The following is a 25,251-nucleotide window of genomic DNA, read 5'->3' as shown; positions in this document are numbered from 1 at the left end:
TGAGTCATGTCCAGGAAAGCAGTGTCACCCCACCCGAGCCAGAGTGGCCTGTGTTGTGAAATCTAGCAGAAAGGTCATCACCACAGGTTCCAAGATGCCTGGCTCAGCCACTGATTGCCAGGCCACTCACTGAACTCTGTATTCAGATTTTCCTCCATCTATAGGATGGTGTATCTCTCTGGGGTCTGGGGGGATAAAATTAGATAATAAGTCTTTTTATCTGTTTACTCAACAGATGTTGACTGGGCACCAGTCCTATGCCAGTGTGCTGGGGACAAAGGAATGAATAAGACATAGGCTTAGAAGACATCTCCTTCAAGGGGATGAAGTTCTAATGGGGAAACAGATAAGTAAATAGAAGCACTAGCACAGAACTAAACTTTCTGACATGTAGTTGCACACTCACTAACTCACTTAAGTCATCTCACAGGGGGTAGTAACCAATTTCATTCATTTTATACACAAGGAAACTGAGGGCCAAACTGGCAAAGCGATTTGCCCTTCCTGATGTTCCATAACCCTTCGGACATAATTTCATCACAGCCCTTAGCACTCATTCTCTGGGGTAGAAATTCAAATGTTTATTTCCCCCATTAAAGTTTAAATTCCCTGCAGGCAGGTCTAGCTTCTTTTAATCTTTTGACCACCAGCATCTAGCCCAAGCTTGGCACACAGTTATGGAAGGTGTGGTGGGGGGAATGGAGCTAGAAGTTGTGGAGCATCAACCACATGCTGGGCTTGGCTGGGCACTTCACATTTGCTGTTGGTTAATCTACTACAAAAACTTGGCATGGTGGGTATTATTATCTCTGTCTTATAGGAAATATGCCAGAGGCTGAGATGAGTGATGGGATTTGCCCAAGGTCACGTTGAGCGTAATCTGAGAAGCTCCCAACTCAGAAATGGCCCAGGAGCTGGTGTGTGTGCTGCGGGTGGGGGATGAAGTGGGTGGGAGCTCAGCCGTCCAAATGCAGAGCCAGAACGAGGTTCCTGTGAAGTGTTCAGCTGGTCCCCTGGAGCATCTTTACCCACAGAGCCTGATCCTGTGCTCAGGCTTTTACTAGCATCTGTGTTCTTTCCGCCGCAGCGCCCAGCTGCCCCGGCAGCCTCTTGGTGAACACTTGCTGAATAAACGCTTCACCAGGAGAACAAAGACATGAAGAAACAATCACAATATGTGCCAAGGCACGAGGCTAAGCCATTTATTTATCCTTTTTCTTTTCATTCTCTCAACATCACAATGAAGTAAGTACCATGAAGACCCCAGTTTTACAGGAAAAAAAAATGGAAGTTTAAAAATGTAGCGACTTCCTAAAGTCACAAGCTGGAAAGCGGCTTTGAAGCCAGGCTTATGTGGCTCCAAAGCCTGAACTGCAAACCACTACTTGAAAATGAATGCGTGTGTGGATGAATTGCAGCTCCCAAACTCTTCTGAAGCCTCAGTCAAGGCCACAGTGGCATTTGCTCCCTGGGCAGGGTTTTTTCCAGGGACTTATGGATCGGGTCTGACTCTTTCCAAAAGGCGCTCTGACTGCCAGCCCTCCCAGAGGGGTCAGACAGCATTTCCCAGCTTCCCACTGGGCCTGCCTGTCTTTGGGAGCTTTGAAGTCCTACATTTAGAGGACATGGATCAGCCCCAAACCTAAGGGCTCCCCCAAGGTGACTGCCGAGGGAATCCCTCAGGAATCCCGCTTAACGCAACCAAGAGAGGCCTTTAGAAATCAGGCCAAGTAGAGGAAAGAACAATGGACAGGAAATTGGGACATGAGAGTGTCGTGAGTCAGCAGCGTGGTGAGAGCTGCCAAGGTTGCTGATGTGAACTCTGGTTGTATCACGAGGAGCATAATTTGTTGAATAACTAAGGTGATATTGCACTTCCTCTGTGGTAGAGCTGGAGCTGGAATGTGGGGTGAAGGTCTGGTTCCACATTTTCACATAGTCATAGTCAAACCGGAACTTATCCAATAGAGCAGAATCGGAACACCAAAGGGAACGGTACTATCATCTTTGCCAAGGCGGAAGGACTTGTATTTCTTTTCCTGAAGAAGAAAAGAAGCAAAGATGTTGGGAGGATAGGCTTTGAGTATTTCAGAGATTTCCCTATGAACAAGTAGACTTCTTCTGTCTGATCCTAAGGGGAACCCAGGACTCAAGTGAGGAAATAATAGGAAGCAAGATTCAGACTCAAACTGAATCAACAATGCCTTTGTTCTAGTCAAAAAGATAGCCAAAGAAGGAAATATTTTTGAAGAAAGAAGAAAAAAAGCAAAACACTCAATGAACCTCCTCTCTCCCCTCTATGTGACCCTAAGCAAGTAACGTAATCTTCCTGAGGCTCAGTTCCTTATCTGAAAGTGGCAGGTGGTGTTACATGAGACTAACAATGTGCAGACTGTGAACGCAGTGTGGAGAGACGGCTGTGCACACGGCCCTGTGACTCTGGCTGCTGTGATTTAAACCTTAGCTTAGGGTGACCTTGGAAACTTATTTTTACTTTGCAGTGCCTCAGCTTCCTCATCTGTAAAATGGGGATAATATATATAAAGCACTCAAAAGGGTACCTGTCACACAGTGGGCACGCAACTTTCTTGTTAGCCAGCATCATCATCATTGCCACTCTTTATATATGAAAGGGACTGTCACAGTATCTAAAATATAATAGGTGTTCAGAGAATGTTTTCCTTTTCCATTCTCCTTTAGGGGACTCTTCCAGGGTGTCTCTGGGATACCAAGTTCTTCTCATCTCCAGATGTCTGGAAAATGTTTCTAAATAAAACATCTTTTTGCATATATTGTAAGGCAGCTATCTGCTTCTATCTAAATGCTCTTTTAGTGAAGAAAGAGGCAGAGCAAGGAGAGTCAATCTCCTACTTGTAGAAGTTTCTCATTCTGAACAGTGTACTTTACAGATGCCAAAGTGTTTCTCCCTCCATTACCTCTTTACCGCTTACCAGAGCAAGTGCAGATGTGAGAACTGAGGCTCCGAGAGGTTCAGTGACTTACCTGGAGCCATTAACATCCGAGCGACTGAGCCGGGATTTTAACCCAAGGCTTTCAGACTCAGGACACCTACCTTCACAGGAGGCATTGGCCAGCCTCTTCCCCTCACACACACATCCTCTCATCCTGGGGTTCTGCTTAGGAAGCATAAGAAGGGCAGTGAGCCAGGCTCCAACCTTGAAGCAAATCCTTGCAGTAATAGAGAGGACTAAGGGCTAGAGAGAGGAGCCAGGAACCGTGGATCTCTGCCGTGAATCCGAGCCCTTAGAGCTGGAGACCTCACCTGGACCAGTCTTCTGTTTTCAGTTGCTGTAGTGAGTGAGATCCAGAACTAACGTCAAGAGCCCAGAGCCCCTACTAGCATTGCATAATAGGATTTTCTATGATAATGCTGTATCTGTGTTGTACAATACAGTAGCCACTAGCCACATGTGCCATTGAGCACTTGGAATATGCTCAGTCATAGGACTGAGCTATCAACGTCCCTGTTTTATAGCTGAGGAAACTGACACTCGGTCAGGGAGCTTGTTGAGGTTGCAGTTAGCCAGCCATGTCGCTGAGACTTGAAGCCATCCTGTCTGGCCCCCAAGCCATGCCCTTCACCACCACAGAAGCCTCTTGTTCCACTCCCCAAGGAGGGTCTTTGCACCCTTCTGAACCAGACAGGTGATTGGGTCATGTCTGCCTGTGCGAAGGGGTCTCCCTTCCTGCTTGGCTCCACCTGGCTCCAACTCTAGAAGGCACCTGTGTTGTTTTACTGATAACAGTGTTTGCCCTTCCAAAGCCAGAGCCATAAAAGGCAGCTTTCAAAGTCACTGCCGCAGAAATGTCAACATGAGGGGGAGGCCAGTCATGGTTTCTGAGGTCCAATGTCACCTCCAGGCTGCTGCAAAGGCTGCTGCAAAGACCTTTGGGTCCTGGAATCTGGACTTGCTTCTACCACAAACTTGCTGCGTTTCCTTGGACATATTTCTTACTTCCTCTGGGCCTTGTTTTTATCATCGGTGTAAGGAGAGGGCTGGATTTAAAGATCTTAAAGGGCTCTTCTATCTCTAAAATGTTTAGTGTCCTCTGCACGGGATCCTGGGGGCAACATCTAAATCTCCTATTTAATGACTGTGAAATACCTTATGTAGCAGTCTTCAAAACAAAATCACCCCCAAACCTTAACCTGGATTTTTTTCAAAACCTCCAACAATGTCACCATTGAAGCAGTAAAGGTATTCATTAATATCTTGTAAAAAGTGATTTTGGGATTTTCTTAATGTATGAAAAAAGTCCCCCGCCCTTGACACTAGGCCCAGAGCCCCAGAATATAAAACCACAGTCAGACCACTAGGATTCTACAGAGCTCAGGTGTTTGGACAAATTGCCTGCACTTGAGAACACAGGGCAATTTTCTCGACTTTTAAAATGTTTTCTCCCTTCCCCCCACCTTTCTGGGGTTTTCACCCCTGCTTGTAACTCAAACCACAAATAAAGCTCTGAGCCTCTGGCTGTGAGGAACAGCGCAGCGGCTGCCAAGAACAGCATGGTTCACGTGGGCCCTTTTTCTGCCGCTCTGGAAAGCAGCTCTCCAGAGGACAGCACAACATTCGTTTTTCTCTTTCTTTACTAATCACAAAAATATTGCTTTTCAGAGGGGCTGGGGAAGTGGCAGATTGGTGTTGATTGGTGGTGGACAGGGTCAGATTGGCAGCCTTAGGAGCAGCAGAAACCAGGTATGGCAGCCACAAAGATTCATGTATCCCTTCCAGATGATGGCTCTGATACTCCCATTTGAAGCTTTTACCCTGGAACATGGCACATATTGGTGTTCAGTACCTGCTTGTGGTTGAATGAATACAGTTTTATGAACATTTTTAACACAAGGATAAGCATTCCTGTTTTTCTTCTGAAACTGAGGAAACTGAGGCTCTGAGAGAGTAGCCAACTCAGTCAGGGTCATACAAACAGTTATCTGGTAGGGCTGTTGTGTGACCCCAGGCTGGCCCCAGATTGGGCTCTTCCACTCACACTCTTTCTGCGTCTGCCTTTCAGCCATACAAGCCAAAGAAACATCGTGTTCCCCGCCCACGAATGAAGCTGAGGCATGATGGACAAGGCTTGTGGAACTAGACTTTACTTCTCCAAGTGCTCTCTCCCACAACTTCCAAAATTATCCCCATGGGGATGATGCTTACAACAGAAATGCCAGCTCCACCCTCTTTCCAGCTGCCTGCTGCACATCACTGCCTGGATTTATGCTCAGTTCTAGATACAATGCTTGGCCTAGAGTGGGTGCTCACTGTTGAATAAATAGTCAATGATGTCCTACAGATAATATCTGAATCTAAGTTCACTGTATCCACTGCTGAATCCCCAGTGCCTAGACAAGGCTTGGGGAACAATTGTTCAATGAATAAATGGAAGAATGCATTTTCCTTCCCTCCAACATAGTTTATTTTTTGGATTGCCTACTTCTGCTGAGATCCTCATCACTCTACAGTTTCTCAAGCCAAAAGCCCAGGACTTCCCCAGGACACCCTTTCTCTCATGTGACTCTCAGCAAACTGGTCACCACGTTCTTTCAATTAATCCTCTGACCTGTCTTTCATGCCAATCTCCTCTTCTCCAAATCTGAACACATGAACTTCTTTACTTTATTGTGCAAGATTGTATTGGTTACAAGGAACAAAAACCCAACTTGAACTTGCATAAGCCAAAAAGGAGATTTTAAATCAGAAGAATATAGGGAAAATCAAAGAACTGATGGAGAAACCAAACTACCAAGCCCCAGGAATGGCAGAGTTGGCTGGAATGGGGTGCTCTGATTCTGACAGCTCTCTTTCTCTTACACCTCCGTTTTCTGAGTTCATTGATGTACTGGCATCATTCTCTCTCAGTAGTTTCCTCAGTGTCACAGGGATGTGGATGCTACACACTCCTATCTATACAGTTTTAGGGTCAGAGTAGAAAAAACCTCTTTCCCATGTGCTCCAATGTCATAATTCCTAGGGGAGTCCAATTTACCTAGTGTGGCATATGGGCCTGCCCCTGGACCAGCCACTGGGGCTGGCAGCAAAGAGCACCTCTGTGGGAGTTAGAAGAGGGCACTATCTTCCGAGTGTCTGCAGCTCCACAGGTGCAAGCTTGCCCTGCAGAGCACAGGCTGGATTCCAGTCCCCACTTATTATCCATGATAGACAAGCTTGTGAAGGGCATAACCTGCACAACTGTACATGGCGGACCTGGCTGGCAGTGGATGTGGGGCTGGGCACTCCCATTTCCAATCAGATGTCTAAACCTGGCCAATTACTACTGTTAGAAAGGCAGGGTCATGCAAGTGATCTCACTTGCCATGTGGACACGTGGTCAGAGTGGAGGGAGGTTTGGAAAAAGAACATTTCTCTAAGAAAGGAAGGTAGCACATTCATGGACCTCAGCAGAATCGTATGAGCTGGAATGTGTTTACAACTCCTAAACCTGCTTCTCTTTTTGGTTCTCTTCATTGATACAAAGAACCATCTGCCCAGTTACCCTATCCAAAAACCCAGGAGGTATCCTGAATCCTTTCCTCTCCCTCATAATCATTCTCCTGAATATGTCTCAAATATATTCTAATCATCTCTCTGTTTCTTCTGCCATCTCCTAGGTTAAGCAACTATTAATTCTTGCTTGGCCCCTTACAAAAATGGCCTCCTAACAAAAACGACCCCAAATTCATCCCATCCCTATGCATACCCCTTTGTTATATGACTTTGCTGTTCTTGCTGTCAAGAAATGCTGTCTATTGCACCACGCTTTGAATCTGTGCTTGGCCAATGAGACGCTAAGAAAGACGACATAAGCAAAGGCTTGAAAAGAACTTGTGTGCATCAGGGCTTGCTCTTTCTTGCTTTTCTTGGTAACCTGGCAACCATCTACCATGAGAAGAAGCCCAATGTAATAAGAGACATGTGCCCCAGTCATCTCCATTGCCCCATCCAGTACCCACCAAACATGTGAGCAGGTAGCTGACTGTAGAGCTGCCCACTGACTCCCAGACTTGTGAACAATAATAAGACAGTGGTTACTTTAGGCCTCTAGGTTATGGGGTGGCTGATTTTGCAGAAAGAGCTAAATGACTCACCGGTCTTCCTTTCTTCAGCCTTTTCCTTCTCCAGTGCTTCCCAGAAACCACATGATCTTCCTAAAATGCAGGTCAGGTTATATTACTTCCTTTTTTCCCCACCTCTGATAGGTCAGCATCGGCTAAACAGTGAGCAAATTCTGCATTTACTGTATTAATTCAAACTCTCCAGGATCTGGAGCCCAATTCTCCTTTGACTTGCCCCTGTCTTCACCCTATACCCTCTGTTCCCCAGACACACAAATTGATTTGATGTTTCCCTAACCTGGAGTCTACTGCCATGCCTGGATGAGGTGGTATATGCTGTGGCCTGTTCCTAGAGCACCATTCTCTCTTTAATTTACAAGGCCCAGCTCAAATGTCCTATCCCCGGTGCACTTACATTGTACCTTTCATTTTAGTTTCATTGATTTCTTATGTCTTCTGAGTCGGCAACTTCCTGAAGGCAGGAAGTTTATAAAGTTATTCTTTGTAGCTTTTCCTCAGAGTACCCAGTATCATGTCTAAAACATGAAGAGTGCTTAACTGGGAAGTTTCTAGCAGCCTCCCAGAGTTGGACAAGGTGGGCATGTTCTATTGAGGCAGGAGACAAAATGGTTAAAAGTGTAGGCTCTGAGATCAACTGTGTGGGTTTGAACCCCAGACACTTTCCTTACCACCAGTGTGATCTAAGAAAGTTACCTAATAGTACCTCAGTTTGCTCATTTGTAAATTGGGAACAATAATTGAACCTCCAGTACCAGGTGATTATGAAGAATGAGTGAACTTGCATAGAGCTTCTGGGAAAGTGCATTCCTTTAGCTGCTAATGTTGGAGATGATGATCTCTCTCTGGACCTAGCCCCCTGCATTCCTTGGGAATGGTCTCTCACCCCCTCGGAAGCTGCATGGACAGCAAGTCATCCTTTGCCACAAGGAGTCCTCGTTATGTGTTGGCAGGAGGCAGAACAGTGTGGAAAAGGCATAGACTTTCAGCAGAAGATGTGGGCCCTGCTCTGCCAGCTGAGTGGCCTTTACCAAGCTTCTTCCTGTCTCTGAGATTTGTTTCTTCATTCATAAAATGGGTGTTACTTCGCTGAGTTGTGAAGAAGTCATGAAATGGGGAATGCTGAAGGGTGTGAGCTTTGGAACGCCGTGTTCCTGGCCAAGGCCTCTTCTTGCTGGAAGTTTTCTGTGGCTCCCATCCCTGGACTGAGCTAGGCACCCACAACTTTCTGTGCTTCCTCAAGCCATGCACATATTCACAGATATTTATCAAACCTGCACCAGTGCCCCTCTGAGACTTCCTAAGTGAGCATCTACTATGTGCTAGGAGGAGAGCAGTGAACAATACAAAGCTTTTCTCCTTGCTTGTATTCTTATGGGAAGATGGAGTACAAGTAATTAAATAATAATGTAACTTAGTTTGGTGAGTACCAGAAGACTGGGTGGGGGGCGGGTTTCCTAAGTGTGGTCCCTCAATCCTTGGCACACTCTGTTGTTATTACCCATTTTTATGTTGAGCTTCCTCCTCTGCCACAAGCTCCTGGAGATGAGGGGCCCCATTTGATTCAGTTCTGTGGCTCAGGTAGCCAGCACTGTACCTGGTTACAGTAGAAGCTCAAAGTTAATTACTCTCCTCATGATTCAAACGAATGATCACTATCACATCTGTGATTTTCTAATCACAATTTTTCCATCAATAAATGGTCTCTGAAAATGTACTTTGTGTCAGTCCTGGCCTTGTACTACCAACGACTGAAGACTGTGAGGTAGTGCTGTCATCAGAGAGCTCGCTGCCTGGTGGGGGAAGAACACCACCACCTCACTGAGGAAGCTCTGTGGCAGAGGTTTGCACACAGAGCTGGGAGGAATTCGGGGGCATACTCATTGTGGTTCCTGAATCTTTCCGAGCTCTCGGAGCTGTCAGGCCTCACAAGGGAATAGGCTTTGGCTTTCCCAGACAGAGGAAAATAGGGTGTCAGGAGTTTCCCAAATCTAGGCTGTTGATCCAACACCAATGGCCTTGAGATGAGATGTGTTCCCTGTGAGCCTCCATGCTGCACCCCAGTCCTTCTCCCGGGCTCAGATCAGCCTTCCTGGGACTCTGTCATTTCTCCACTGAAAACAGGCACAGCACGGGGTCCAACTCCCCAGTCATGGTGCCAGATCCTTCCGACCATGCCCCATCCAAACAACCCAAGCTTCTTCCCACCATTCACCCGTAGCCAGTTGGCTCTGCCACCAACCATGGCAGCCCTCAACCTCTCCCAACAGAATGGGGTTCATGCTAACTGATGGGCCTTCACCACTTGCTTGCTTCCATTGACCCGTTCAAGTTACTTAATGCTTATTATCTGTTGAGTGCTATATCAGGTACTAGGGATACAGACATGAATGAATGTGATAAAGGTCCCTGCCCTCATGAAGCTTACATTCTAGTGAGGAGAGGCAAGGAGTTAATAAGTAAAAAGTCAGAAACACATGGTGTGTCGGATGGTGGTAAGTGTTAAGAAGGCAGAGCAGGGAAGGGGGACAGGACATGCCCATGGGGTGGAACTGTAATTTTAAATACAGTGCTATGGATGGTCCCCCTGAGAAGATCACATCAGAGAAGAGGCATAGAGGAGGCAGGATAGCTAGTCACAGAGTAGAGTGAGAGTAGAGTCGAGTCACAGAGTAGACTAGAGTTATAGAGGCATAGAGGAGGCAGGATAGCTAGTCACAGCTGGGAGTAGAGTGTCCAAGGCAGAGGGAAGAGCAGACGGCCTTTGAAGATCAAATTTTTTCTCTGTTTCCCTTCCTCCTTCCTTTCTTTTCTTCCTTTTTGTCTGCACGTATTTATTTCAAAAAATATTTCTAGGAATATGCTAGGTGCCATGCACTGCATTAAGTCTTGCATGTAAAAAGAGGGCCCCCTTCTTTCAAGATGCACACTATTTACAGAGGAGGACAAGATAAACCAACAGTTACAGTGGGGATTTAAGAGGATTATGCCAGAGAAGGTGTCACCATTCATGCTGGGAAGCCCTTGGACAGTCTGGTGGTGCCCTTGGGCCTCTTCTCAGAATAACATTTTAAAATGCATAAAATTAAGCACATACAATGGTAAAGAAAGCAATTATTTTTCAAAAGTTAACAAAATACAGAAAAAAATAAATTGGTAATAATGTATGTGGTTTCATATTTGCACGCTGAGTAACCAGATCTATAGGTCTATTAACTATTTTATTTTCAAAATATTGATAATCATAGATACAATTTTTGGATAATCTGTAACAACTGTAAAGTGATATGAACATAACTATGATTTCTATTAGTAATAAATTACAGGAACCATTGATATCACTGTGATTTGAGCCTACATTTGTAATTGAAGGAATGTTAAGTTAATTTTACGTACAAGTCAGTGAACATTTCTTCCCCCATACAGATTCACAAAGCTCCTGAATTCCAGCCCTGAGAACCTCGATACTAGAGATATATGTGCTGTCAGGCTCTGAGAGCACAGAGGAGGGGTCAGAAAAACCTTTCTAGAGGAGGTGATTCCTTAGCTGGGTTCTGAAGAAGGAGTAGGAGTTAGCCAGAAAGATAGGGGTGGAGGGAATTCCAGGTAAAAGGAAGAGCAACAGACAGCATTAAACTGCATGCCTCATTTCGGGGAACTGATAGTTAGTGTGGTAATAACTCAGGGTATGTGTAGGTTTTGTTGGGAAATTAGGCAGGAGAGGAAGACAATGGGATCAGCTTATGGAGGTTCTGAGTCCTAAGCTACAGAAGTGGTCCAAGAGTTGATGGGGTGTCCTTGAAGGACTTAAGCAGAAAAGGAACACAGTCAGAAAGATTATTTTGGCAACTACGAGGTGGATGGATTGGAAGGTGGGAGAAACTAGAGGCAAGGAGATCGGTTAGAAAGCTGTTCTAATTAGTCTAGGCCACAAGAGCTACGTGTCCCAGACAATGGCCACAGGGGTAGAGAAGAGGAAATGGATACTAGAGACCTACAAGATGGTAGAATCTGCACGAAACTTGGCAGTTGATGGGGATGGGGCAATTGGGGAGAAGAAATGATCAAAGCAAAAATGAGATTAATTAACAGGGAAGCTGTGTTCAGGGCAGTAGCGGCCACGAACTGCAAACCTGTCCTGCTCGTTCACACCTCTGTGCCTTTGTGAAGCTCCATCTCCCTTCCTGGGATTCCCTCTCCTCCCCTGTTGCTTGCTCTTTCCTAACTCCCAGGTCACCTCACCAACTTCTATCTTGCTGGGAGGCTTTCTGGAGGTGGCAGGTTATCTCGAAACTGCAGCCTAAACATAAGCCCTTGTCTGACTCTGTGTAGACACCCGAGATTCCCGCCTTGAGCAGAGGCCCTGTGGCCCCCTTTGCATCCTTGATATCAGGCTTGTTCTCCTAGGGAACCAAGGCGGAATCAGCCCGGCAGCTGGCAAGTCATGGAGCACTGCCTGTCCATCTGCGAGCTAACAACAGTCGCGCTGGAAGTCAACAAGGGAAATGGAAAGGGAGAGACGCAGCCTCCACAGGGGCTCACGCCCTGGGACCTGAGCCAGTGTGAACAAGGTTTTCCGGGTGAGGATTTCCCCTAGTAGAATGGGAATAGCAGCTGAAGGCGAGCAAAAAGAGAACTGCTTGTGCTTTCCTTGTAACATTGTCTTATTTATTAAAGCTTTGTAACCACCCTTTGGTGGTTGTGTGTGTGTGTTCTCATGCACACACACACACATACCTTCTTTCTGATTACAGGCAAAGAAAATATATCCAGAGTGGCTAAAGGACTTATCTAAGGTTACCCAGGCAGCAAGGCACAGATGAGTATAGAAGTGGCTTGGGAATGAACACATGCCTCTTAGAACCCTTGAGATTGTAAAGTCAGGGGTGGCTTTGGGATTAAAGAGGCTCGATGGGGCGAGAAGAATTGTCGCTGTTTTCCTCCAGGTCTGCCTGCTGCTTTTCTCTCCATTCTCTAGCCCAGCCTCTATGTCTTCCTAGAGGCAGTCCTTGCTGCAGAATGAGAGGGGCAATGGCTTCCAGTGGTGGCTGCTGGCATGATTTGGCCCATGCTGGGTCTCCAGCCTCCTCTCCTGACATCCTTCCTTGCCAGTACTCCACACTCAAGCCACCTATGTTAGCTGGCTGGCCCCGTTACTCATTTGGCCACTTGTGCCATTAAATGTGCTGCTTTTTGGCCGGGCGCAGTGGCTCACACCTGTAATCCCAGCACTTCGGGAGGCCGAGGTGGGTGAATCACCTGTGGTCAGGAGTTTGAGACCAACCTGGCCAACATAGTGAAACGCTGTTTCTACTAAAAATACAAAAAGTAGCTTGGCGTGGTGGCAGGGAGCTGTAATCTCAGCTATTCGGGAGGCTGAGGCAGGAGAATCACTTGAACCTGGGAAGTAAAGGTTGCAGTGAGCCAAGATCACGCCACTGCACTCCAGCCCAGGTGACACAGTGAGACTCCGTCTCAAAAAAGAAGAAGAAGAAGAAAACAACAACAACAGCAGCAGCAACAACAACAAAAAACAAACAAACAAACAAAAAGCTCTGCTTCTATTTCCAGGGTGGGCAGGGGATAGAGAGAAACAGGAGGAACCTCTTTTCTAAAACACATTCTCTCACATCTGTAATCCCAGCACATTGGGAGGCTGAGGCGGGTGGATCACGAGGTCAGGAGCTCGAGACCAGCCTGGCCAACATAGTGAAACCCCGTCTCTACTAAAAATACAAAAAATTAGCCGGGCGTGGTGGTGGGTGCCTGTAATCCCAGCTACTCGGGAGGCTGAGGCAGAGGAACTGCTTGAACCCGGGAGGTGGAGGTTGCAGTGAGCCGAGATCGCGCCATTGCACTCCAGCCTGGACCACAAGAGTGAAACTTCATCAAAACAACAACAACAACAGCAACAACAACAAAACCACACATTCTCCCAAAGTGGCACCTGCTAGTTAAAGTTAAGGTAATATGTTGTTACAATAGTTGTTGAGGACACAGTGAAATGACTCTAGAAACAGAGCATGCATGCAAGACCTGGAGACAGTAAAGAAGGTGGCAAGAAGTGACACCTTGTTAATAGGCAACCCAACCAACCAAGTGTGCTTGCCCAGCCCAGGCCAGCAGGCTAACTAGCTCTGTGCAAGCCCCTGGCTATGCCCCTTAGGTGCTGGCCCAGTGCCTGGCACATATGCCAGAGGCCACCAGAACATCTTTGTGGAAGGACTGAGAGGGGAGGCATGAAGCCACAAAGAGGAGCCAATCCCTCTCCCCTTGGCTGGGACTCTCCCCTTAGGAATATAAGCAGGCTGTCACTTGGGTCAAAAGCACAGCTGTAGGGAAGAAGAGGAGGAAAGAATGGGTATGAGGAAGAGGAGGAGAAGGAGGAGTGGAGGAGGAGGAAGGAAAAAGGGCTGGGAAGGGAAGAGGGAAATTGGAGGGGCAGGTGGAGGAGGCAGTGAGGAGAAGAATACTTGGTGAGAGTTTAGCCCCCTCAAATAACAATCTTGCAATCTCTTGAAGCTGCTAGAGAAGTCCAGTCTGCCCACAGGGCAGAGGAGAAAGGGTACTTCCTCTGAGGAGGCTGGAGGCCTTGTAATCTCTATACTCACATCCGGAGAAGCTTGGACGGGGTGGGGCTGCCTGGGTCCAGCTTCCCACCCAACCCTGCAAGCTTGGGGTCGGACCCTGGGAAGCCTGGCTTACCTGGGCCAGGTCCAGCTGCACTGGGTCTGGATGTCGTATCTCAGGAGCCAGTGGGCTCGGGGTGAAGATGGACAGCCTTTTCTAGAAGATACAGACTGTGACTCAGAGAAAGGCATTCCAATGTCTTCTGCGAGACTCCTGAATCATAGCGGGATGGGCACAGGGCTAGAGGAGAAGGAATAAATACTTAATTATAAAAAGTGCATAGCTGGAGAGAGCTTTTGTATAGTCTTAGAGGTGAAAGAGAGCTACAAGAATAAAGAAGATCATCTTTTGCTGGGTGCTTACTTTGTGCTAGACACTGTAAAGTGCCAAAGATAAGGAAAGTATCCTTCATGGCCGCATGTATTGCATGCCCACCATGTGCCAGGGGCTTAACACCACCGCCCTATTTAATATCCACCACTAGCCCCATGAGGCAGGCCTAAGTACTCTCATTTCATCATTGAGGAGCCTGAGACGTTCAGTCATTGATTGGACAGACCTCACCATTCAAGCCCTCTTTGGTTTACAGCAGCAGAGAGGCTCTGAAGGGTAAGTGACTTGTCACAATTGGGAGCAACTGGCCTGTGGTAAGAGTTGGAGGCAGAACTGAGCTTCTGGCCCAGGCCTGTGGCCTCTTCATTCCCCCAAGCCACCCTTTCCAGTTATCAGGCCTTCACTTTCAGGAGGTCCGGGACAATGAGGTTCCACAGCTGCTTCACAGGAGAAATATCCATTTGCAGGATTTTCAGTTGATAGCCAGTTGCCAGGGCCATCTTCTCAACTGACGGCAGCTTCTTATTTTTTCCCCAGTACCTGGTCACACCTGGCCCTGTCCAAGAGGTTTTCAGTGCCCTGGGCTACAGTTTTGTTCAGTTGTGCTCTCAGGGTGGTAATGACAGCACACCCACATGCTGATAGAGACGATAAGAAAGGAACAGCTGGGAGGGAGGGAGGAAGGGAGGGCCAGCAGGAGCCTGGGCCAGCGGGTGGGGCTGGCGGCCAGTGTTTCCCTATAGGGCGAGGGCACACTCAAGGGACTGGCTTCCTTGTAAACAGTGTGCAGCCAGGTCTAAAAATACCCCTGCCCTAGACAGGGCACATTGAGCTCCTCTGGTCTCCCCCAGAGCTTTCCCAGGGACCTCACCTTTTTCCTAAAAGGTCAAGGGGATGGGAAGAAAGCTGCCTTGTGGAGGGTTGGATTTCCTTAGCAAGGAAAGTATAACCATATTTCCTTCCTCTGCAAAACAGAAAGGAGGATCTCCACGGGTTTTAGCAGCAACAACAAAAGGCCAAAAACAAAACGAAACAAAAAACAAAACAAAAAAACAAACAACAACAACAACAAAAACTTCCCTGGCCCCTTGTTCTCTTTTCTGTAATCTGAGACCTGGGCTGAGCTCAGGTCCAAGGACTGGGCCTGATTCACAGCCTAGGATCAAGGAGCCGTGGGAAGATGCTGGATTGTAATTTTCAGCTCTTCTCCTCATTAGGCATGTGATCTGTGACTCAACTGCTTGATGCCTCAGTTTCCACAATTATAAAAGGGGATAATAATAGTGTTTAATTCAATTGGGTATGGACAGGCTTAAATGAGATACTATCTATAAGGCTTTTAGCACAGTGCCTGACACATGACAAACGTTCAAGAAATGCTTGTTATTATGGTATATGGGAGGATAAAACTATTTCCTGAATACTAACAGAAGACTTGGTTTAATAAGAAATGTGGTAGGTAGGGAAAGAGAGAAGTGTGGATAAGAAAAGACTAAAAGTGTCTGAATCATAGAAAGCTCAAATCTGTTATTTGACAGATGGGGACACTGAGGCCCACGGAGCAGAAAGGAGTTGCCCCAAGCTGGACAACGTATTGGCCACTGCCTATAGGTTCAATATAAAGTAAGTGTGATGAGAGCATGAAAAGTCCTGTGGGACTCTAAGCCTGCTTCACTAGGAGTTAGGGGAATGAGGCCTTTTGTTCATGCAGCACTTTGAAGTTTGGAAAGCCCTTTTCCCGGGAAAGACAGACCTTAGCAGATCACTGCCAGAGGGCTGAGCTCCATGATGACGGACTCTTGAGGGAGGATGTATGAGGAGACAGCCAAGCAGAATTCATTCTCGGGATTGGTGGCTGCCTGTGAGACCACATATTCATGCCTTGAACCCAAAGACCTTGGTTAAATGAAGGAGTTAAATCCCTTTACTCCAAGATTTTTCAGAACCTTCTAAGACATGAAAATGAAATTCTGGGTCTTCAAGACAGGGATATGCTGTATGCAGCATTCCCCATATTAAGTTGGTTACAGAGCCTTCTTTCCACAGAGTATGAGCGAGAAATAATTTGCTATTATTATTTATTAGTATTATTATAATATTTTTTTGAGACAGAGTCTCACTTTGTTGCCCAGGCTGGAGTGCAGTGGTGCCATTTCAGCTTACTGCAACCTCTGCCTCCCAGTTCAAGCGATTCTTGTGTCTCAGCCTCCCAAGTAGCTGGGAATACAGGCCAGTGCCACCATGCCCTGCTAATTTTTGTATTTTTAGTAGAGATGGGGTTTCACTATGTTGGCCAGGCTGGTCTCAAACTCCTGACCTCAGGTGATCTACCCGCCCCAGCCTCCCCAAGTCATGGGATTACAGATGTGAGCCACTGCACCCAGCCAAATAGTTTAGTATTAAGCTAATTCCTTGAGAATTGCTGTCCTTAAGTTCTCAAAAAAAAAAAATAAATAAATAATGTGGATTCTGTTGCCAGGTAGCATTAAGTTCATAATTTGGCTATTTCCTACGTGACTTTGCACATGTTACTTCACCTTCATCAACTGTAAAATGAGAGGAAGAATATTCACTTCTCAGGATAGCTTTGAAGGTTACATTTATAAAAGCATATGGAAAATGCAGTGTTGTGGCTAGCACACAGTAGGTATTCAGTTAATGGTTCTAATTAAGTAAAGCCCGGAGACGGAAACCAGCTTTGGCAAGCTCACATGGGAAATTAGTGACTATGCTAGGCCTTGAATCTCCATCTCTGGGCTCTTCCAGTTCACCATGCTTCTCTTTATTAAGCAATACCATATAAGAAATGTAGTCCATCAGAGGAGATAGGCAGCCTCCCCAAGTTCGGTGTGATTTTATAGGTCAAGTTGACTTTAAATACGAGACAAATATTTCCTTTTCTCCTTCTCCCCCTTCCCCTCAGTTCTAGCCAGAGGAAGTTGCAGCCAGGCCTGGCAGTCTCCCCTGCTCCCTTCCACCGGCTTGGTTCCTGTTCCTGCTGGTCCTGGGAGCCCCCGGCAGATGGACTGCCCTTATCAGCCGGCTCCAGGCCAGAGAAGGAATCCTCCGGTCACATGTGGCTCTCTGGAGGGAGAGAGACCTCGTAAATACATACAGCCCACGCAGAGGAAGGGGGGAGGGTCAAGGGGAAAGAAACCTTGACATTTTGGCTGCTGGGCCAGGATTAAAGGCCACCAGGCATAGTCCTTATTGGCTATTTCTACGAGGAATCTCAAATCCACGTGGTTCCCTGGTGACAAGGCTGACTTTGACTAGCCCTGGGATCTGGGGCATTCCCAGTGTGCTGCTGGCTTGATCCAGGCCTAATCCTTTGCCCAGGACTGACCTTTCACAGTTTACAGAGCACTTTATCTCCTGGCTCAGTGAAGTCTCACAGAACCCTCCAGAGAGAAGGGAGTTTATCATCACCCTCAATTTACAGATGAGGAAGCTGAGGCTGCAACTGTAACTGATTGACTGCTGGCTACACAGCTACAAGTGACTGAGTCCAGCCTGAAAGCCACATATATTCTCCCACCAAATCCAGAGCTGCCAAATACACCACCTCCTCCTCCTCCATGAGTCTTGCTTTGTGACCATCACTGAGCTCCATGCCCCGGGCGAGCCATCGTTCCTCCCTGGCGAAGTCCACAATCCAATAAGGCGGGAAGGTTGAAGGGATGAATCTCAACAGAATTGTGCACAGTGAAAGAAGCCAATCAAAGAAAAGTGCATATTGTATAATTCCATTTATAGAAAACTCTAGAAAATGCAAGCTGATCTACAGTGACAGAAAGCAGATCCATGGTTGTTTGGGGAAGTGAGGCAGAAGGAAAGGATTCAGAGAAACACAAGGAACCTTTTAGGGTGGTAGACATGCTTACTATCTGGTGCTGAGAGCTTCTCATGTCTGCACGTATCTAATTGTACACTTTAAATACACACAGTTTATTGTATGTCAATTATATCTCCATAAAGCTGTTTAAAAAGAGGAACATAAGTGGGGAAAAGAATGAAGGAAGTTGGCTGGCATATAATTAAATAAGTCTGCGAGCAGTCTTCAAGTGGGGGCACAAAGTATCATGGGCACATAAGAGAAGAAGGTAGAGATTCATTCCCAAACGGAAGAGATCAGGAAGGAGTTCTTAGAACAGGGTTTCAACAAGGCTCAAGGTATGGACAAGTAAGGGTCAGGTTAAGAAAGATTCAGATGGAAGATGCAGATAGAGTTTATTTGGGAAATAGAGAGTGGAGTATTATACACATTCACAAATTCCCCTTTTTACCCAAGTTTTGAAGGACTGAAGTTAAAACTAACAGCTACGATCCTCTCTTTTCTTCAGAAATTCAGACACATGCCCTACTTGGCAGGCAGCTGGTTTTGCTAATAAGATTCCTGCCCTTCTCCCTCCCTCTCTGTGCATCTCATCCCTTCGGTCCTGCTGAGGCCCCTACCCTCTCGGATTTCCTCTTTGAACTGAACTGCCAAATACTTGCTGGCTTCTAGGGTCCTGAGTACCCACATTTCAGCCTCTTCCAAACCCCAGAGTAAGAAGGAGGTTTGGGGAGTTCTGGGTGGGCATGTGATGGGAGACTAGGTCCAACATAAAAAGATATTTTCCTTTTTCTTCTGTACTTTTTGGCTTAGTAATTGACATGTGACCATTGGAGAATTTTGAATAGTTTATTAGAATATATTGTGATAGAGAAGAAGGAAATTCAAGAATTGTTACAATGTTGTACGCTGATTAACTGGCTAATTTGCTGCAAAACCAATTCTGATCACTGCTCTTATGGTTTGTAATACATTATTTTGGGTTTGGATGATCCTGTTATTCATAGCTTTACATAAAGGAATATTCCAGTGACATATGAAACCCACATATGAAATTGTCGGTTAGCTCTTGCTTTCAATTTTGTGATATGTTTGTTGATTTTAAACTGTCTCCTTTCAAAAGTTTCCTTATTAATTAAATAAACCACTCAGCCACATTCCCCTCATCTAACTCAGTACTCAAGTGTAAGCTCAATTCTGGAGTCGCCTTTCCAACCTTGGCTTAAGGGACGTTAGTCACTAGGAACAAAACGTGGCATTTGAACAGCTGTTTTGGGTATTCAGAGTCCAAATCCTACAGGTCTGGAGAAGGTGAGGGTTGGGGGAAGGAAACCAATATTTACTTACTGAATACCTACTCTGAGCCAGGCACTGGGGACTTCACAGAGAGTATCTCTTTTAATTTTCTGAACAGCTCATTAATGTGTTCTGCCTCCTCTAGGCATAGCAAGGTTAAGAATTTGTCAAAGATCACACAGCTCATAAGTGGTGGAGCTGGGACTTGAACCCATACAATCTGACTCTAGAGCTTATATTCTTGAATACGTCCCTATGTGTACTTTGTTGAAACCTCCCATGCCAAGATGTAGGAGCCATTATTATCAAATCTGTTTTCCAGATGGGAAACCAGAAGCTCAGAAGAGTAATTTTCCCAACATAAATTAAACAGAGACCCTGGATTTAAACTCTGTGATCCTGGGCAAGTCACTTCTCTCATCTATCCATCATCCGTCCATCCATTCATTAATTCAACAGATAGTGTCAACTGTTTACTCCAGGGACTGTCTTGTCCCTAGAGATGAAAAGATATATAAAATCTGGCCCTTGCTTTTTAAGAACTCATAATCCAGTGAAGAGGGCAAACACCTACACAACAGTAAGACAAATGACTGCAATATGACAGGTGCTGTAAGAGGTGTCTAAAAACAGCCACAAGAACATAGAGGAAAAGCATCAAGTTACTTGATGAAGTAAAGCAAGGAGGCCTCTGGAAAGGAAAGGACATTGGGCTGATAGGCTCTCCAGGCAGAGAAAGGGGGAAAGGGGTTGCTCCAGGGAGAGAGAGCATCAAAGGTTAAAAAAAAAAAAAAGATACAGTTTAACAGGTCACATATTGAGTGCCTACCACCTATTTTAAGTGCCATCTCTCTAATTCCCATGTCAATTCTGTGAAGTAGGTATTATTCAGATCACTTTATAGAAGAGGAAACATAGGCACATAGAGAACAGGCACCTTGCGTTTGCTCACACAGCTAGTAAGGAATAGAGCTAGAATTTAGCCCTGGGCAGCCTAGCTTCAGAGCCCATCCTCTCAGCCACTCTACTTGGAGTGTTTGGGGGCAGCTGCTAGTAGTTTCTCACAGGTGAGGCAGGCAGTGCGACTGGTCACATGGGCAGGAATCTGGTCTACAGGGTCTTCTTGTATGCCAGCTTTGGGCGCTTTCTTCGTGAGGCCTTACATGCTCTTCATCTAGGACCTGGATCTTTTGGGATCCATGAAAATAATAATACGGCGGTATATGCATGTGTGCTTGTGTGCTGAGGGGTACACCCACCTTTCTCGGGGGAATTATACAGTTCCTTTTTTTTTTTGAGACAGACTCTTACTCTGTCCCCCAGGCTGGAATGCAGTGGCATGATCTCAGCTCACTGAAACCTCTGCTCCCTGGTCCAAGGGATTCTTGTGCTTCAGCCACCTGAATAGCTGAGATTATAGGAGTGCGCCACCACACTTGGCTAATTTTTGTATTTTTAGTAGAGATGGGGTTTCACCATGTTGATCAGGCTGGACTTAAGCGATCTGCCTGCCTCGGCCTCCCAAAGTGTTGGGATTACCGGTGTGAGCCACCGTGCCAGGCTTCTATTTGATACACCCATATCTGCCCATTGTAGGAATATTGGGTGCCTTCAGCTCAGCTGGATTCTCTTGGCTTCAGTGTCAGTATTTGAATGCTTGTTCATTTTCTGCTTTCCCTCCCCAGACTGGCAAGTCCATGAGGACAGAACCCTTGTCCATCCGCCAGACCACCAGTGTCCAGCACAGTGCCTGGCACACAGTGGGTATTTAATAATTGTTTAATGAACTCTGGAGCTTTGATTAATAATTTAGTTAGAGAGTAAATTCATTGTGAGTTAAGTCTAGTTTGGTCGACAACATAGTTTACACTGTGCAGTCAGTGGGGCAGGAGGGAATCACAGAAGGGTCTTTGAAGATGAAAAGTGCAAGGACTATTGGCCTAGATCAGTGGTTTACACATGAAGCTGTACTTTTCGACGAGCTTGCCTTCCGGGATTTCGATCCCTGGTCTGAGGTGCTGTTTGAGCTTCCCAGGTGATTCTGAAGTCACCAGATCAGTATTGAGGGATGCCAAATTTGGGTCCCTTCCTGTTCTAACATATTTCTTTTTGTCCCCCCAACTCATTCAGCTTGTGCCTGAACAGTCTCAGCAATGGGAGCTCATTATTTCACAAGGCGAGCTGCCCAGCCCAGAGTAACCGCAACGACAACAATCACAGAGACACCATGTAGGGACCATACATTGAGCATTTCTTAGGTGTCAGGTACGGAACATACATGCTGCTCACTCCAAAGGCGAGGTGGGTAGTACTTGTCTGCATATGACAGCTAAAGAAACTGCAACTCCGACGTTGGTGGCGTTGGGAGTCTCGGTGGCGGCGGGGCAGGGCCGGGACCGAAGCCACGTCCCGCCCGCCGCCCGGCTTCCCGCCCACGGGCCTCGGCAGTGCCCGCGGGAGGAGCGGGTGGAGGGAGCCGCCAGCCACGTCAGCGCCCGCCCGCCCCGGCGCTCCGCCCGGCCCTCCTGGGCCTCCCCATAGAAGGTAAACCCAGGCCGGATCCCACGAGGACTGGTGGGGCCGGGCGGCCCGTGACTTCAGTTTCCGAAGAGCCCGGCCCTGCGCAAAGGCGGGCAGGGAGGAGGCGTTCGGGAAGCCTTCCCGACAGACTGTGGATGAAATGAACGCGCCCGGCCTGAGCGCCACCCGGGGAGCGCGCCGACCCAGCGCAGCACCGCGGCCTCCCAGCCTGCCAGGCTGAAGGTTTCCGCGGGCCCTGACCCTGCTGGCCCCCACCGGGCCAGTGAAAGCAGCAGGCTTTATGCGGCCATCGGGCTCGGGGCGAGGAGCCGGCTCCACTCTCCCAGTCTGGGCCCATCCTCCGGCCTCGGCCAGCCCCTTCCGTCCCTCTCTTGGGCGTTCGCGTTCCCTCGGCCTAGCAGACCTCTTAGAATGTTTGTTTTCCTTCTGAGAAAGAGCAGAGCGACGTGGCCAAGACCAACATGAACTGCAAACACGGGACATCCTCTGTGTGGGGGGACATTTTTCCGGGACCCACAGACCTGGGTCTGAATACCCATCCTGCCGCTTCCTCGCTGGGTGACCTTTGTATATCTTTCTCCATCTCTCTCAGCCTCATTATCCTCATCTGTAAAATGGGGATAATGACGCCTTACCTATCTTTAAGATACATTCTGAGGATTAGATTGGATAAACACAGATCATACATTTTAAGCACTTAGAGCTCTCAATGGCAATTAATATTATTATTCATTATATTGTTATTATGAATGACTAATAATGACACTCAAGATTATTAATGCTACTGTGTCAAAAATATGCTCAATTAAATTTATTTTTAGTGAGAGAAATAGTTTTATGAAAGGTAAATAAAGAGGAATAACACTGGGTTGGGAAATATATACACATTGTCTCATTTAATAGTCAAACAGCTTCAGAAGGCGGGTGTTATCATCCCCATTCTGCAGATGAGAAAGTTGAGGCTTTTGGAGGTTCATTAACTTGCCCGCCTCACACACTTCAAGCCTGATGTCCTGCCCTCCCTCTTTCACTGACTTCCTTGACCTCATCCCTTAAGCTCCAGTCCGTTTCTACCTGCCTGCCTCAGCAAAGACTCCTCCATCTGCAGAGAAACCTGGAGGAAAGTGAGTCAGCTCTGGAAACTGGATAAAGCTCACCTCCTCTAGGCAGCTTTCCTGATTCTCTGCCTCCTCCCCCTGTAAAATTAACCCTTCCTTCCTTTCTTCTTTTGGTGCCCATAGTACGAGGCTGCACACACTTATTGCAGGTTGTGTCTCCCCCCTGGGGAGTATGCCTCTTTAAGGCAGACGCCACGTACTTTTTCACTCTTGGAGGGTCAATATGGTGTTGTGGTTAAGGGCACAGGCTAGGAGCCCAAATGTCCAGTTTCAGATCTTGGCTTTACTACCTACTTGTTGTGAGGCTTAACCAAGTGACTTAACCCCTTTCTGCCTCACTGCCCTTATCTACAACATGTAGACTGACAATAAGATCAGTCTTGTGGGGTTGCTATAAGGATTGAATGGGTTAAGATATAGAAAGCACTTTGAACCTCTAAGTAATCAGATGTTCACTGAATGAAGATGGAATCGTGAAGGTCTTGAATGTTGCTTACTAACATAGTGAGACAGAAAGCATGTTGCAGAGTTAAGAGCAGGGGTAGGTATCAGAGACCTAGGTTCTCATCCTGGGTCTGCCTTTAACTTTATGTTTGGATTGGGCCTGTTCCTCCCTCTGTCTGAATCTATTTGCCCTTCTGCAAAATGACAAGTTTGGCTCCCACTGCTAGATGACTTCAAAGGGTAATATTCAGTATATTCATTCTGTGCCTCTAGACTTTGCTTGTGTAATGTTCCCAGTTAGGGGTCACACTAAAAAACAAATGACTGGTTTGCCCCTGGAAGCATGAAGCTCAACCACTGGCTACCATGAACTCAGAGGTAGAGGATTGTACCAGTTTTGATAATTGCCAGCTTTTTCTGGGCAGGTCTTAGCGCCTGGCATTGGGCCAAGTGCCATCATTGTCCTCTTTAATATTCTCAAGGACCCTGTAAAGAAGTCACTACTATGATCCCCTTTCTCTAGCTGAGGAAACAGAAGCTAGAGGTTAACAAGCTTGTAACTAGTTGGGCGGGATGTAGGATCATCACTTGTCAGGCTTCGGCTCCCAAGGCCTGCAAGAATCCTCTCTAACACATGCCTGTTTCGATACCTCTGGGGACAAAGAACCTATTGTCTTTCAAGCCTGTTCATTATTAAGCATCCCGAAGAGCCAAAAAGGGTAAAGCTGCCTTTTTACGTGAGCTTCATTCATGACTTTGCACTTGGGCTCCAGGAAGACGTGATTTGTATTAAGGGTTAAGAAAAGGGAGAATATGAATTCCCCCAAGGGAGGTCTCAGGAGTAGTTTACAGTTGGGTGGCCAGAGGACAGAAGCCTCTGCTCCTACTTTTTTGGGCCTCACCCCCGGCCCCCCACTGACGGGGTCCTGCCTGGGGACAGAGCTGTGGGATGCTAAGGAATTTCAGTACATGATTGGGAGTGGGCTGAACTCAAAGCATCAGAAATTTGCGTTTATAATTCCCAGTCAATTGAGATACATTTCCTTGGAGGTGGGGTTTGGAGTGTGGTGGAGGCAGTGAACACATTGGCAAAAAGTTAGGCTAAATCAGACCTGCAAGGCTGGAGGGAGAAATTGGCTCCAGGTTTTATTCAGTTTACTGTTTTTCAAAAAAAAAAAAAAAACAAAAACAAAAAACAAAAAAACAAATATCCTGCTCAAATAGGTCCAGAGGCTCACCTTTCCCAACAGGATGAAGTCTGGACTCCTTGGGGTGGCATTCAAGGCCTTCCACAATCTAGTCCTAACTCACATTTTTCACGTTTTCTCCTACCACATTCCCAGCTCCACTCCCAGCCAGGGAATCTCGCATAGTCCCCTGAATACTCCAAGCTTGTTCTTGTTTCCATGCCTTTGCACATGCTATTCCTCCTGCGCCATGGCACACCACCACAGATGTCACATCTAGATGAAAACATCAATCCTGTTTTAAAATGCGTTGGTTTTCCTCTCCCATTCCTGAAAAGTCCCTGCTAAGAGAGAACCTTTGCTGCCTCTATGGAATTACAACTGAGAACACAGCTAAACAAATAAAAAAACACCAACTAGAAACACTGAAGGTTAAAGCATTGAGTGGGTCCCCAAAGCATTGTCGGAAGATCAAAACTTATAAGGCTGAGTATCAGTGTGGTTTGGAAAGTCTTGAGTTGCTACCAAACGAACTTAAGGATAATACAAGAATGTGTTCCTAAGTTGGAACAATTTGCTGTATAGACGTTATGCTAAAATCCAGCAATAGGACTAAAAAGCATTGTTAGGGAAACCTCTGCAATTTTTTCAGAAAGTTACCCAGGGTGGGGAAGCCTTCTCTGGAGCATTTTTAACATACTATTTTGTCACAGGTTTCAATAAGCATGAAATGTGATTCAGGGCCCTGTTTTTCATGATATAAAAATCTTT

At 46.6% G+C, this 25,251-nt stretch overlaps 1 protein-coding gene and 1 long non-coding RNA gene across 2 annotated transcripts in view; one reads left to right on the top strand and one right to left on the bottom strand.

Moving 5' to 3' along the window:
- Nucleotides 1–17,654, top strand: part of LOC129458263 (uncharacterized) — a 114,843-nt gene extending 97,189 nt beyond the window's left edge. Inside the window, exons 2-3 of the mRNA XM_063613877.1 lie at nucleotides 11,504–11,676; nucleotides 16,983–17,654. Coding sequence (XP_063469947.1) covers nucleotides 11,504–11,676; nucleotides 16,983–17,221 — 412 coding nt within the window. The 3' untranslated portion in view covers nucleotides 17,222–17,654. The remainder of the gene's footprint in view (nucleotides 1–11,503; nucleotides 11,677–16,982) is intronic.
- On the bottom strand, nucleotides 1,179–22,033 carry LOC134731991 (uncharacterized). The gene is made up of 4 exons (XR_010114771.1): nucleotides 21,469–22,033; nucleotides 13,802–13,966; nucleotides 7,112–7,171; nucleotides 1,179–2,039 (listed from the first exon to the last, which is right to left on the bottom strand). It is a non-coding gene; the product is annotated as an uncharacterized lncRNA (long non-coding RNA).
- Between the last annotated feature and the right edge of the window lie 3,218 nt (nucleotides 22,034–25,251).

Source organism: Symphalangus syndactylus, chromosome 19 (assembly GCF_028878055.3).
Source record: "Symphalangus syndactylus isolate Jambi chromosome 19, NHGRI_mSymSyn1-v2.1_pri, whole genome shotgun sequence".
Classification (NCBI taxonomy): domain Eukaryota; kingdom Metazoa; phylum Chordata; class Mammalia; order Primates; family Hylobatidae; genus Symphalangus; species Symphalangus syndactylus.
This window is presented reverse-complemented; position numbering and strand designations above follow the sequence as displayed.